Source organism: Vipera berus (genome assembly GCF_964194415.1).
Source record: "Vipera berus genome assembly, chromosome: 12".
NCBI classification, from domain to species: domain Eukaryota; kingdom Metazoa; phylum Chordata; class Lepidosauria; order Squamata; family Viperidae; genus Vipera; species Vipera berus.
The window spans coordinates 3361603-3375116 of record NC_138215.1 but is presented as its reverse complement, the minus strand read 5'-3'; the positions used below and the strand labels follow the sequence as shown (position 1 = coordinate 3375116).

General features: G+C 56.4%; 1 protein-coding gene across 17 annotated transcripts; it reads right to left on the bottom strand.

Annotated features, from left to right (window-relative positions):
• Positions 1-566: 566 nt before the first annotated feature.
• On the bottom strand, positions 567-12527 carry TTLL13 (tubulin tyrosine ligase like 13). Of its 17 annotated transcripts, none has more exons than XR_014027689.1 (15): positions 12012-12527; positions 11845-11885; positions 11316-11434; positions 10640-10770; positions 10361-10517; positions 10093-10236; positions 9768-9853; positions 5067-5292; positions 4400-4584; positions 4003-4191; positions 3721-3904; positions 3065-3265; positions 1859-2204; positions 1172-1440; positions 567-938 (listed from the first exon to the last, which is right to left on the bottom strand). XR_014027689.1 is itself a non-coding variant. In XM_081337430.1 (15 exons), exons 1-15 carry the CDS (start codon positions 12254-12256, stop codon positions 767-769), a joined length of 2721 nt encoding a protein of 906 aa, XP_081193556.1. In that variant the 5' UTR covers positions 12257-12527; the 3' UTR covers positions 567-766. The 17 variants fall into 17 exon arrangements, 14 of the variants coding, with proteins under 14 accessions (XP_081193556.1, XP_081193564.1, XP_081193565.1 ...); XM_081337430.1 differs by having other exon boundaries at positions 567-992; positions 1172-1412; XM_081337438.1 differs by having other exon boundaries at positions 567-989; positions 1172-1412.
• Between the last annotated feature and the right edge of the window lie 987 nt (positions 12528-13514).

Genomic DNA, 13514 nt, shown 5'->3' with positions numbered 1-13514 from the left:
GCCCCTCGGGCAGACGAATTCTGGAGACCTGTGAGTACAGGTAGTCCTCGACTCACAACTACAATTGAGCCCAAAATTTCTGCTGCTAAGCGAGACCGGTGTTAAAATGAGTTCGGCCCCATTTTACAACCTTGCCACACTAAGCGAATCAAAAGAGGTCCTTAAGATAGTGACACGGTTGTTAAGTGAACCTGGCTACCCCAATGACTTAGCTTGTCAGAAGGTCACAAAACAGGATCAAGTAACCCCCCCCAGGACAAATGCAAACATGAATCAGTTGCCAAACACCTGAATGTCAATCACGTGACCATGGAGATGCTGCAACAGAGGCAAGTGTGAAAAATGATCATAAGTCACTTTTTCCAGTGTTGATGTAATTTTGAACGGTCAGCAAATGAATTGTTGTAAGTTGAGGACTCATCTAACGAACAGCGTAAAATCTGGTAGCTCTCTTTTTTGCAAGCTGTCCACAAGGCTACCAACGTGGAAAGCTTTGAAAGAATACTTAAATCATGAAGTGTGAAGCCAACACATGTGAAAAATACGAGGCTGTACGGGTGCAAAGGTACATGTAAATTTATTAAAACAAGAATAATAAAACTGTTGCCCTTATCAAGCTCTGGAAGACTAAATAGGCTTGATCCAGCCTCAGGAACCTCACAAAAATGACAGGATGCAGCTTGTAAGTGAAAGGACGGACAAACCGTATAAAACTTTAATATAAAGTTGACTACAAAAGAAACCTCTTCCCAGCCCACAGGGCTTTTCAAGGATTGTCCCAGGGCTTGGGCAGGCTAACTGGCATCTGCAGCGGGAACCTGGCTTGCAGAGAGAGCAGGGGAGGGGTGCAGCCCAAGTCCACAGAACCGTTCTCAGAACTTGCTGTTAGCTGGAGGGGAAACACGGCTCTGCAGAGGTGGAGGTTTGGGGGAGAATGGCTGAAAGAGATGGAGGGGTCTGGATGCACCAGGGCAGAGAGTTCTTCTCTGCTGCTGCCCCCCCAGCGCAAGGCTCAATAATTGGCACCCGCCCAGTCCCCACTCTTTGGGCTCCAGGGATCTACCGAGTTTTTGGGTCAGGCCCCCTTCTTGAAGGAAGAAAAAGCCGGCAGGCCAGGAGTCGCAGGCTCGGCCCCAACTTAGATCGAGGGAAGAGGGGAGGGGGCTGCTACCTGGCTTGGCTGGGATGCATCGCGGCCACCGTGGTGGAACGATGGGGAGTCCCGCGCCGCACGAGGGGGGCCGAAGCCGAGTTGATGGCCAATCTGTGCAGGTCAGCACGGTTGAGCGGAGCTGCAACGGACGGGAAGGGGAAGCTGCTGTATATGGTGCCTGCGACGTTCCCGTGCTGGGACAGGCAGTTCAGGGAGCCGGGGCTCATGGACAGGGGCCTCTTGCTGGAAGAAAACCTGTCTGGAGAAGGAAACGGGCGGCTGGAGGCCTTGGGCAGAAGCAGGCAGGAAAAATTCAGTTCCATAAATGGACCCTGATCTCTGCTGCACCCCAAGATCCACAGCAGCTCCAAATCCAGAACCTCCTTTTTGCCCCTTTTCTGTGGCCAGAAGGGTTGCCGGAAGTGAGGTGGGTCTCGGGCAGAAGGACTGGCTGTAGGAAGAGGCACAGCCTCTTTCCCAGCCCCCACCCCACTGCCTTAGCTGCATCAGGATCGACTCATCCAGATCTAAAGTGCAGACTCGACACAAGGCAGAAGGGGGCAAGGAAGCTGCCCAGGCTAGGTGGGCGCCCAGACAAGTCTCTTGGCCTGGCCCAAGTTGCCACTTTCTGGGGCCCTAAGCCCTAGAAGGTTGCCAGACAGGGAAGCCCCTGCGGGGATCCCCAGCTCCCAGCCAGACACTCACTGCCTTCTGCTTTATTCTTGGCGCTGGCAAAGCGCCGCCCTCCTGCTTTCAACATCCGTGCCAGAGTGCAAGGTTCGCCCACCATGGTGGTGCCCAGCCAGCTGAAGTTCCTATGTGGCTGGAAGTGGAGCTGTGGCTCGCGAGGGGGGCCGAGGCCCGACAGGGCTCCCAGGATAGTTGGGATGAAGCCTTGGTTGCCCAGCAGCTGGACTCGTGCTGTGGGCTGCTGCTGCTGCAGGATCTGGCGGCCAAGCTCCTGGGCCGAGCCCCTTAGGAGGGAGAAGGGCACGAGGGTCATCAGCTCCTGGGCGTTGTGATGGTTGAACACATCCTGGAGAAATTGGGGCTGGAAGACAAAACATCAGGTTGAGGTTCTGGGAAAACAACCTTCCTGCACCATCCACCGGTAGCCACCAAACTCCGAAAGGTGCAGATTTTCGGCAAAGTCTCGCCCTGCCCTGCAGGAGGAAAGTTGTTTAATGTCTCAGACTGGGAAAGGGGAGCCCATTTGGGGTCGCACCAGGTGAGGAGCCAACTGGGTGACCTCAGGTCAGTCCCTCCCTTTTAGCCTGAGGAAAAAGGCAATAACACACCACTTCTGAAAAACCTTGCCAAATCCAGGCAGTTGCCAGGAGACCAACACTGACTCAAAGGCACGCAAACAAATCAGAAAGTTATTAACGACATATTTGGGCCCTTCCAAATTAGGCAATAAACTGATATATTATCTGGAGTGGCAGAGACAAGTCCCAGGAGAGCCATTAGATCCCATCAATCAAAGCAAAACCTCCACGGGGTTCTGCTTCGGTCTTTTGAGTGCTCTCCTCTTTCAGGCACCAGGCCTTAAGATGGTTGCAGACACACCCTGGCAGAGAAGGGCCAGAAAGAGAGTCCGATGGAGGGAGGGAGGGAGGGAGATGACCCACAGCTCCATCAAACACCTCACAGGATGTCACACTGAAGACTGTTCTAAAAAACTGAACGTGGAATAATCCACTTAAATTAATGGGGGCAGACTCCGATTGAAAGTTAAGAAAAACTACTGGCGATAAAAACAGACAAAGTAGAAGCAGAGGGTACCCATTCATCGGATGGGAAGACTGATGCCAAATGATCTGCCCAGCTACAGGCTGCCTCGAGTTTCCCCACTGGACCACGTTGGTGCCCGGCCCTTCCCCGGGATGGCAGGCCTGTGCAGAGGGTCACCTGGCATTCAGAGACGTTGATGTGGGGCCTCTGGACCTCCGCGGGCTTTGGCTCGGTGCTGCGCAGCAGGCGGGTCAGCTGGTCAACAATGCCCAGTCCCCGGATGAGGTTTTCTCGCCGCAGGAGGGCCTTGACTCTCTCCACTTCCTCCTCCTCCACGATGGCTTGGGGAGTCATGCTGTCATACTGCAAGGAGGCCATCTAGGAAGCAGAATGGCAGCCTGTCAATTCAAAAACTCACCCATGCCCACGTGAGTTAACTTTTAAACGCTCCCCAGAAAGCAAAACCGGAGCCTCTTTGATTCTCTACAATTAGAACTGACGCTGGCGCTGGGCCCCACTTTGGCCAGCTGTTCTGCAGCTCCGAGCCTCAAGGGTTCTTGCCGATTCCTGAGCACATCAGGCCTCACTGAGGCTGCTGCCCCAGTCTGGGCCCTCTGCCCATCGTGCGAGGGCAGCCAGTCAGCCAGCAATACACTTTCCTCAAAATCCGATTTCAGCCACCCAGTGGCTTCTTTTGAAGGCAAAAACAATTGAGATCAGTCTCTATTTTTCCCAGGTTCATGCAACACTGCGTGGAACTCCATCTGGGTTTCATTTGGGCAAAAATCAGCGCATTTGCGGCGCCCCCCCCCCCCGAGATCCTCGCAGGTCACCTTGGGGCTCCAGGTCTTGCTGTGGCTGTAGGCCATTCGGGTGAGGACCGCCTTGCCCTTGCTCTTCTCCTGGGACTTCTCCCCAGCCGACTCCCCCTGCAAGCTCTCCTTCGCTTCCCGTTTCTTCCTCCCCGCCGTGTTCTCCCTCTGCTCCTGCTTCTGCCGGATCTCCTCCAGCTGCTGCCTGGTGCAGAAAGGGCAGCCAGTCAGCGGTCACACCGGCTGGCCTCACTCTGGCACGCTTCCATTAGGACCCGAAAGCCCCGTTTCTAAGCCAGGCACCTGGCACACTCTTCTCTGGCCTTGGAGGCCACCGTCTCCTGGAAGAGGGATCCGCTGTGCTTGAAAAAGGGGCTGTACTTCTCCGTGCCCTGTGAGGGGAAGATGCGCCGGTAGTGGCCCAGGTGGCTGTTCTCGTACTTCTCTGCTTGGGCCAGCCAGGCGGCCTGGCTGCTCTCCATCTGCTCACGCCTGGGAAACAGCAAAGAGCTGGCCTTAGACCACAGATCCGCCGTGCCCCAAGGAACCTTCCTGCCCTGGGCTTCACACACCCACCCACAGACACACAGCAGCAGCAGCAGCAGCAGCCTACAGTGCGGCTTCTCTCCTGGACAGGGGGGGGGCGTGAGGGCTCTCCGGGGAAGGCTACCACAAACCTGGCAGGGGCTGACAGAGCTACCTGGCCTCTCGGGGCTGCTGGTGGGGCTGCAGAAGGCGCTCTTTCACCCGCCTCTTGTCTTCTTCCAGCACCTTCCTCTTGTCACAGGCCCGCAGGTTGATGAGATTGATTGCATCGCAGAGCAAGGCATCCTTCACTTCCCGGTCCAGGCGTGAGTCCGTGGTAAAGCTGGGGGAATGGTTGACCTGAAAGAGTGATCAAAGACACACACACACACACACACACACACACACACAGACAGCACTCGCGTTCATTTTGATCTGAGGAAGCCTGGAAATCACAAAATCTTGTAAGGCTGTACGTAGGAGCTAGGTTAGGAGAGGCTACTACTAAGAATAAAAGATGGGTAGAGGAAACTGTTCCTTTGGGTCTCAAAGAGAAGCGCTCTCTGCCCAAGAGGGTGATGGGAAAGGCCTTGACATCTGCAGTCAGCCAGGGCAGTTCCTAATTTCCAATATCTGTTTCTGCTGCCTGATGGATGTTTGAAAAGATTGCCCTACTTCCTCCCCAACTTTCAGAATCTCCGAGGAGGACCTTGTTCCCGCTTCCTTCAAAATTCAACAAGCACCGGAGCAGGTAAGCCGAAGGTGGGCCGGCCTTCCTGCTTCTTAATTTACTTTGCCTCTCACCCGTCTCGGGGCCAGATGGCTCTGGGAAGGCCACCTACCTCCAGAAGCCACGGCTTGAGCTTCCGGTCAAGGAGGATGTCGAAGCCCAGAATCTCAAAGCAGGCGCAACCAGAGACGTGGTTGGGGAAGCAAGTGCGATAGTTGTGCTTCAGAACCGGATGGGCAGCAATGAGTGTCTTGATTACGATGTCCTCGATGTCCCGCCACAGCTCAGCCGTGTCACAGCCGTGTTCCCGCAGCCAAGCGTTCAGGGTGGACAGCTTCCTGCCAGGCCAGGGTGGGGAGAAGAGCTACTGCAGGAGCAAGTCCACTTCCGCCCTGCCCCAGGATCAGTCCCGGGAATGCGAGGCCCTTCCTGGGGGTCTTGCTTTCATTTGGGTGCAGCCACATCCCTCCCAGCCACCACGGTTGCCAGCCTTGCCCAGAGAGGGTAGGGCCACTTGCTCGAGGGCAGGGAGAGTTCTCCTAGCTCAGGGGTAGGCAACCTCGGCTCTTTTATGACTCATGGACTTCAACTCCCAGAATTCCTGAGCCAGCTTGGCTGGCTCAGGAATTCTGGGAGTTGAAGTCCATGAGTCATAAAAGAGCCGAGGTTGCCTACCCCTGTCCTAGCTCCTTCTGAGATGGAGATCTTGGCAGAGGCCTTCCCACCAGGACGCAGGCATGGCTCGCGGCCCCCCTTGGGAGCCCCACAGATGGGGCACCTCAACTACGTGGCAACGGCGGCGACATAGCGGACTACCAACTTATTTATTAATTTTCCACCTGCCTCCTTTCTCCCCTTTGGACTGGGACGGACCTGGGCACAAGCCACAGTGGGAGAGTGGCCTGTTTTACATCGGCAGCCCCATAGAGGTGAGAGCTCTATGGGTTATGCCCCACCCAGGGTGTACATTTTGGACCATCCCCGGGAGCAGATTCGCGCCCCGTCGTGAGAGGACGGGTTGTGGTCTGCCCCTGGGAGCACCCAACCGAGTGGCAGTAGGTTGGTGGATGGCCCAAATGTTCCACTCCTTACCTTCGAACCTCCTGTTGGATTTTTCAACCATTGGACTGCCCTCTCTGGACTTGTTCGGACTGTATGTACCGATATTCCGATACGGACTTGCTCGCCCTCAGGGGTGCCCCCCTCTCCTGGGTGCGTCCCGCCTTCTTTGCTACTCTCAGTCTCGAGGAAGGGCCCAATTATTGGGACCCTGAGAGATGGCCGGGTAAGGCCAGGGGCTCTCGATATAAATTTAACAAGAAGCCCCTGGTTAATTTTTTAGTGAAATTTTTTAGGGGGTTGGGGAGAGGGGTGGGGGGTGGTGGTTGTCTGGCTGTGGGGGGTGGCCATACAGCCGTGTTGCAGGCCAGGCCTGGGTCCGACGGCGTTCGGGGGGAGCGGGTTGTGGTTACATCTGGGGCTCGGGAGCGGGTCGTGGGATTGCCGATTCCCACGACACTGGGGTATGGCAGCAGGCGTATGGACAGAGGGCCGTATCGTTACCGGGAGGGCCGTCTCCGCTGTTTAAAAGCGGTGAGGCGCTCCGACCCTCTGATTCTTCCCCGAGGTGCCGGGAGTGAGGATGTGCAGCCTCCTGAGCTCCGGCTGGTGTACCTGAATGCCAGGTCCGTGGTTAATAAGGCTCCCCTTGTGCGGGATTTGGTGGAGGGTGAGCATGCGGACCTGGCTTGTATCACCGAGACCTGGTTGGGTCCAGAGGGTGGGGTCCCTCTGGTTGACCTTTGCCCACCAGGTTTCCGAGCGCTACACCGGCCTCGGGCTCAAGGTAGGGGCGGGGGAGTGGCGGTAGTTATTAGGGAGACCTTATGTCCGCGGGAGACCACCGTTCCTCAGATAGTCGGGTGTGAGTCTCTCTTTTTGAGATTTGGTTCAGGGGCGCAGTTGGGCTTGCTGCTGGTGTACGTTTCGCCTAGTCACACAGCGGCAGCCCTGCCCGAGCTACTCGATGTCCTCTCCGGTTTGGTGATTGAGTTCCCCAAACTTCTAGTTTTGGGTGACTTCAATCTACCATCCCTGGGAGGGTCATCTGAGTTAGCCCGGGAGTTCATGGCTTCCATGACGGCCATGGACCTGACGCAGGTAATTTCTGAACCAACTCATGAGGGAGGCCACACCCTTGACTTGGTTTTTTTATCTGGACGGTGGTTGGATGATCTTGGTGGGGGCTCTCCATTTATTATGCCCCTGTCATGGACCGATCATCACCTCCTGCGGCTGGTCTTCCGTCTTGCCACCCCCCACCGTGGGGATGCGGAACCAACTAGATGGTACCGCCCCAGGCGCTTAATGGACCCTGACGGGTTCCAGGCAGCGCTGGGATCCCCACCTGCCTCTGTTGCTCACAACTCGGCGGATGCCTTAGTGGAAGCCTGGGAAAGGGCAGCCACTGAGGCACTGGGCCGAGTTGTACCCTTGCGGCCCCTGACCCGGTGCAGATCCCATCGAGCTCCATGGTTTTCCGCGGAGCTCCGGGAGATGAAGCGTCGGAAACGGGGCCTAGAGAGCTGCTGGAGGTCCAGCCGATCCGAATCCGACCGGTTGCGGTTAAGAACCTATATTAGGTCTTATCTCGCAGCGATGAGGGCAGCGAGGTGTAATTACTTCTCTGCCCTCATCGCGTCCGCAGATAATCGCCCGGCCGCCCTGTTTAGGGTGACTCGCTCCCTCCTTAATCAGGAGGTGAGGGAGGATCCCTTACAGGGTCGTGCCGAGGAGTTTGGTCAACATCTGTCGGATAAAATCGCTCGTATTCGGACCGGTTTGGACTCCAGCTGGGCAGAGTCTGACGACCAGGACACGGGCGGTCTTGTCAATGTTATCTGGGAGGAGTTTGATTCTGTGACCCCTGATGAAGTGGACAGGATTATGGGGAGGTTGAGCTCCACCACATGTTTATTGGATCCGTGCCCTTCCTGGCTGGTTTATGCAGCTAAGGAGAGGACACGAGGCTGGTTCCAGGCGGTTATCTCTGCTTCTTTGAGTGAGGGTAATTTCCCCACCGTCTTGAAGGAGGCGGTGGTGAGACCTCTCCTCAAGAAGCCTGCCTTGGACCCAGCTGTGTTGAACAACTTTCGTCCAGTCTCCAACCTTCGCTTTCTTGCGAAGGTTGTTGAGAGTGTGGTGGCGCATCGGCTCCCTCTGGTCCTGGATGAAGCGGATTATCTGGACCCGTGCCAATCGGGTTTCAGGCCCGGGTACAGCACGGAGACGGCATTGGTCGCTCTGGTGAATGATCTCTGGAGGGCCCGGGATAGGGGATATTCCTCTGTCCTAGTCCTATTAGACCTCTCGGCGGCTTTCAATACCATCGACCATGGTATCCTGCTGCGGCGTCTCAGGGGATTGGGAGTGGGAGGCACGGTTCTTCGGTGGTTCTCCTCCTATCTCCTGGGACGTTCGCAGTCGGTGTTGGCAGGGGGGCAGAGATCGGCCCCTAGGTCTCTCGTTTGTGGAGTTCCTCAGGGGTCGGTTCTCTCGCCTCTCCTGTTCAACATCTACATGAAACCGCTGGGTGAGATCATTCGTGGTTTTGGAGTTGGGTATCATCAATATGCTGATGATACCCAACTTTTCATTTCGACCCCAAACCACCCCAGTGATGCCCTCGCTGTGATGTCCCGTTGCCTGGAGGCGGTTCGGGTCTGGATGGGGAGGAACAGACTTCAACTCAACCCTGACAAGACTGAGTGGCTGTACATTCCGGCATCCCGGGATATTCAAAATGTTCCATCACTTTCTATGGGGGGTAAGTCTTTACCCCCCGTGGATAGGGCTCGCAACTTGGGAGTCCTCCTAGACTCACGGCTTACCTTAGAAGATCATATAGTAGCCGTGACTAGGGGGGCTTTCGCACAGGTTCGCCTGGTGCGTCAGTTGCGGCCCTATCTAGACCGGGATGCCCTGTGTACGGTCACTCATGCGCTCGTGACCTCTCGTCTTGACTATTGCAATGCTCTCTACATGGGGCTTCCCTTGAAGACCACTCGGAGGCTCCAACTGGTACAGAATGCAGCCGCGAGAGTTGTCTTGGGAGTTTCCCGGTACTCCCATGTTACACCTTTGCTCCGCGAGCTGCATTGGTTGCCAGTTGTCTTCCGGGTGAGGTTCAAGGTCTTATTGATGGTTTTTAAGTCCTTACATGGCATGGGTCCGGAGTACCTCGGGGACCACCTGCTGCCGGCGTCGACTCCCCTCCGCCCTGTGCGTTCCCACAGAGAGGGCCTCCTCAGGGTGCCTCCAGTCAGAGAATGTCGGCTGGTGGCCCCCAGGGGGAGGGCCTTCTCTGTGGGCGCCCCGGCTCTGTGGAATCAATTGCCGGTTGAGCTCCGGATGGCACCGGATCTCCGCTCCTTCCGGCGCGGGTTAAAGACCCATTTGTTTGAACAGGCTGGCCTGGCCTGATGGGGAGTTACTTAGGGTTTTAATATTTGAATATATTTTTATTGTTTTTACTTTGGGCAATAATTTAATTCTTTTTTAACTTTTGTAATTTTGTAGTTTTATGATATGCCCTGTTCACCGCCCTGAGTCCCTCGGGGGAAGGGCGGTATAAAAATTTAATAAAACCTAAAACCTAAACCTACTTTCTTCAAAGAAAGCAATTCATGGAGTTGAAAAAAGTGGAGTTTCCTTCCTAGGCACCTGATGCCCTATTTCCCCCCCCCCCACACACACACACATACTAGCAGAAGTGCTGCCCCCTCTCCTGCAAGGGAGTGGGTACAAGCAATACCTCTTGCTGCCCGTGTTGTCATCCCGCACAAAATTCTCGTTATGCTTGTTGATGGCATAGTTGGTCAAGTGCATGCAGATGTCATCCTGCGAGAGAGACGTTGGGAGGGGGAGCCTGATCCTCCACTCTTGAGGCCCCTGGAATCCTCCCCTTGCCCACCTGCTTCACCTGCTCCTTGTGACCAGATTTGCCAGTCCGGGGAACCCTGAGGGCCCAAGGACGGCGGTTCACCACGTCAGGTTCTCCACAGACGCCCCCCAAGCCCCACCAGACACCAACAGCTTATCTCCCTAGAAAGCGAATGCCAGTTCCTGGGCTTCTTTACCAGGTTGCTGCTGTTGGGCTCGATGTACCTCATGGTGGCTAAGCGCGCCAGCCCCTCCTCATAGATAAAGATCTTCAGGGGGTCGCAGGAGGTGACCAAGACATAAATGCGCATGTCAAACTTAAAGCCATCGAGGAGGAAGGGCTACGAAGAGAGGATGAGAGACTGAGAGTGGAGGACCCGCAGCCGAGACCACATTCTCAGCTGGGGCTCTTGCTCTCTGTCACAGGGCCGGAGAACTGTTGACCCCGCAGGCTCCTGGGCCTACCTTGGTGATATACTGCTGGCAGATCATGTGCTCGCCATGCTTTATTTCCTTGGGGTTCCGGGTAATGAAGATGCCCCGCCCCTGGCAGCCACTGTCTGGCTTGCAAATGTACGTCCTGCTTTTCCTCATTCGTCCGTAGGCTTGGAAGTCCCCATAGCTGCAGAAGGACAACAGAGGGACCGGCATGTAACAGACGCCGTGTCCTTCCAGCTTCCCATGCCGTCAACTGAGAGGGTTCTCCGTGGCTGGTACGACCACAGCCGCCTCTCGTTCACTCACTCAGCTGGCAAGCACCAAGTGCGAGGGAAGATGCAGTACTCCTTGGGAAACAGCCTCAGCATTCGGTTGAGGTTGCGGGCCAGCAGGTCCTTGCGGCAGATCTCAGCCATGCCAGGAAAGTGGTTGATTTTCTGGAATGAAGCAAAAGCAGGAGAAGGAAACGGAAGTGCCTTTGGCTAGCTTTCTTCGTTCTGTTGCTCTGCAGGATGCTTTGCCCCACTTTTCAGTCACAGAATACAACTTCCCAAACAGCTTCAACATTTAAGAAAATAATTATGAACACAGAAGAAAAAAAACCCCAACCTCCACAAAAAAATAAAGGCACGTTAGTAACTTTTTATTCATTTCATCCAACAACTAAACAAAGCGAATTGCTGCATAAAGGCATATGGGGGGAAAATACTATAAATAGGAACCCACTCTGGTGAATCCCTGTTCTGCATCCTTCTGAGGCTCTTCTGATCTTTTCCCACTATCGGGAGCTACAAGGAAGGGGCAGCATAAGCCCAGCCCTGGGGTAAGCCGGATCCTAGTGCCGCAGCCTCTCCCTCTCCCAACTGCTCAGCTGCAGGAGAAGGCTCCCCACTTTCAGAACTTGGCAGTCTGCCAGCCTTCCCAAGCTATGAAAGAACCGAAATCGGAACTCTGCTCCCTCCACCCCAGCTCTGCTGGGTACCTGAAACCTCTTCATTTCCATGACACGCTCCAGGGAAACGGAGCAGTCCGTCCAGTAAACCGTCCACTCCTCATCCTCCCCCACTTCTTTCAGGCCACAGCGCCGAGCGGCACGCCTAACTGCAGCAAAGCAAGCAGAGGGACAAAGCCGTTTCCAAGAGGCCTCCGGACGATCTTCTGGCCCAGAAGCTACACACAGCTGAGCGTCAGGAAGGATCCTTCAGATTATTCAACCCCTCCAAGGGAGTCCCTGGAATCCTCCGTTTGCCGGCAAGGGACCCAGTGGCTCTCCTGGCCCAGCACTGGATCATTCCCGCATTACTGCACAAAGCTAATGAAGGAAGCAGCATTTTATCCTCCTTTGGGATGCTTCCCCCTCCCCGGAGAGCTAATTCTTTACACAGGAGAGAAAATCGCGTTACCTCCGGTCATTTCGCTTCTGTTTTGATTCGGCGCCAGTTTGTGTCCTGGCACATCCCGTAGGCGCCCCAAGCGGGAGAGGGAAGCGCCAGGCCGCCGCCTTCACTTACCGCTTTCGTACTTGCAGTTCACCAGGTTGATGGAAAGCAGCCTAGGGGGGAAAGCGAGAGGCGCGTCGCGCGGGCCGGGAGGGGCAGCCGCCGCCCCCCGCCAGGAGAAGCCCCGGCCGGGCGCTGCACCCACCGCCCGCCCGCCCGCCCGCCCGCCGGGAGCGCACCGGTGCTTCCGCTTCCTTTTCGGCCGGGGCTCCTTGGCCGCGCGCTCCTCCGGGCCGGCCCCGGGCTGCTCCCGGCTGGGCTCCGCGCCTCGGTCCGGAGAGGAGCCGCGCGGAGCCTCCTTCCGCTCGGCCTCCAGCCTCCTCAGGCATTCGTCGGCAGACTCGTCCGACAGGCCGCCCTCCTCGTCGCCCTCCTCGCCGCTCCCGTTCTCGGAGTCGCTGCTCTCCGCGCGGCCCATCCGCATCCTCGCCGCCGCTTCCGCCAAGAGCGCCGGCCGGGGCGTCAGCGCGGCGGCGGCGGCGGCGATGGCGGCGATTGTGACAACCGCAACGATTATTACTGCGAGCCGCTCGCGCGACGCCCCTGCCCACCTCGGCGGCGGCCGCCCGGGGAGCCGGACCGGGACAGGCCGGGGAAAGACTCGTCCGCGGCCGACCTGCCCGCCCGCCCGCCCGCTCAGCGAGCCCGGCGGCTCTCCCGGGGCAGCGGCGGCGCCTGAGGCTTCCTCGGGCCGCGACGCCGTCTCCATGCCGACCAGGAGCCCCGCCCCTCAGGCTGCCTACGGAAAGCGCGCGGGGCCCGGCGCCACAGCGAGGAGGGACGCGAAGGCGGGGCTCCCGAGTCTTTCGTCATCTCTGGGCGACCGGCTCCTTTGACGCCTTCGCGCGGGCCCAGGCCCCGCCCCTCGCCGCCCGGGCCTTCCTGCTCAGCCCGGGCCTTTCCTCGGGCGCTCTCCGGCGGGAGCAAGTGGACGAAAGGTGGGTCGGATTGGGCGGGACGCGCGCTGGAGTTTGCCCGTGTGGCGCTGGCGAGGCCGAGGGGGGTTGCGGCAAATGCTGGACGGATTCTACGCTGCAAGGAAGAGCCGGATTCTGAGCCGCCGAGGTTAGAACGACCCGGAGAACAGAAGGCGGGGTTGAAACGGCGAAGAACCAGAGAATAGGCGGAAGTGCAGCGGACAAGGTTGATTTCCGAGGACAGAAGAGATGGGAGAGACGTGATGAACATCTTTGTGGAAATGAAATTCGATAACCTTTCTTTTTCATGCCATGAATTCTTTTGCTGAGTTCAACCTTACTGTTTTGTGCTCCCCCTCGCAGGGTTGTGTTACATACGGGCCGCCAGGCAATTCAGTCAGTTCAAATGCACTTACAGTCCTTTTGTTCCTGCATGTTGCATAACATACTTTACCTCCAAAGGGAATACATGGGGTGGGGGGAGGGATGCATTTTTCGGTTGCATTAAGAAATGTATTAATGGTGTTTAAAACCACTCACAGTTCTATTAGATTGGAGCAGCATGTAAGACCAAATAAATTAAATACATATACTTTGTTTTTATGAGCTCTCTTTTATCCTAGGGAAAAGGCAAAACTGTATGCTGTCAGTTAATTTAATGAACATAGACTGCAACATGAGAAGGGCTGGATCAAAAGAAATAGAAATTGGAATTAACATTACAGGGGGGAAAACTGTAACAATCTTAAATACGCTGAGGACAAG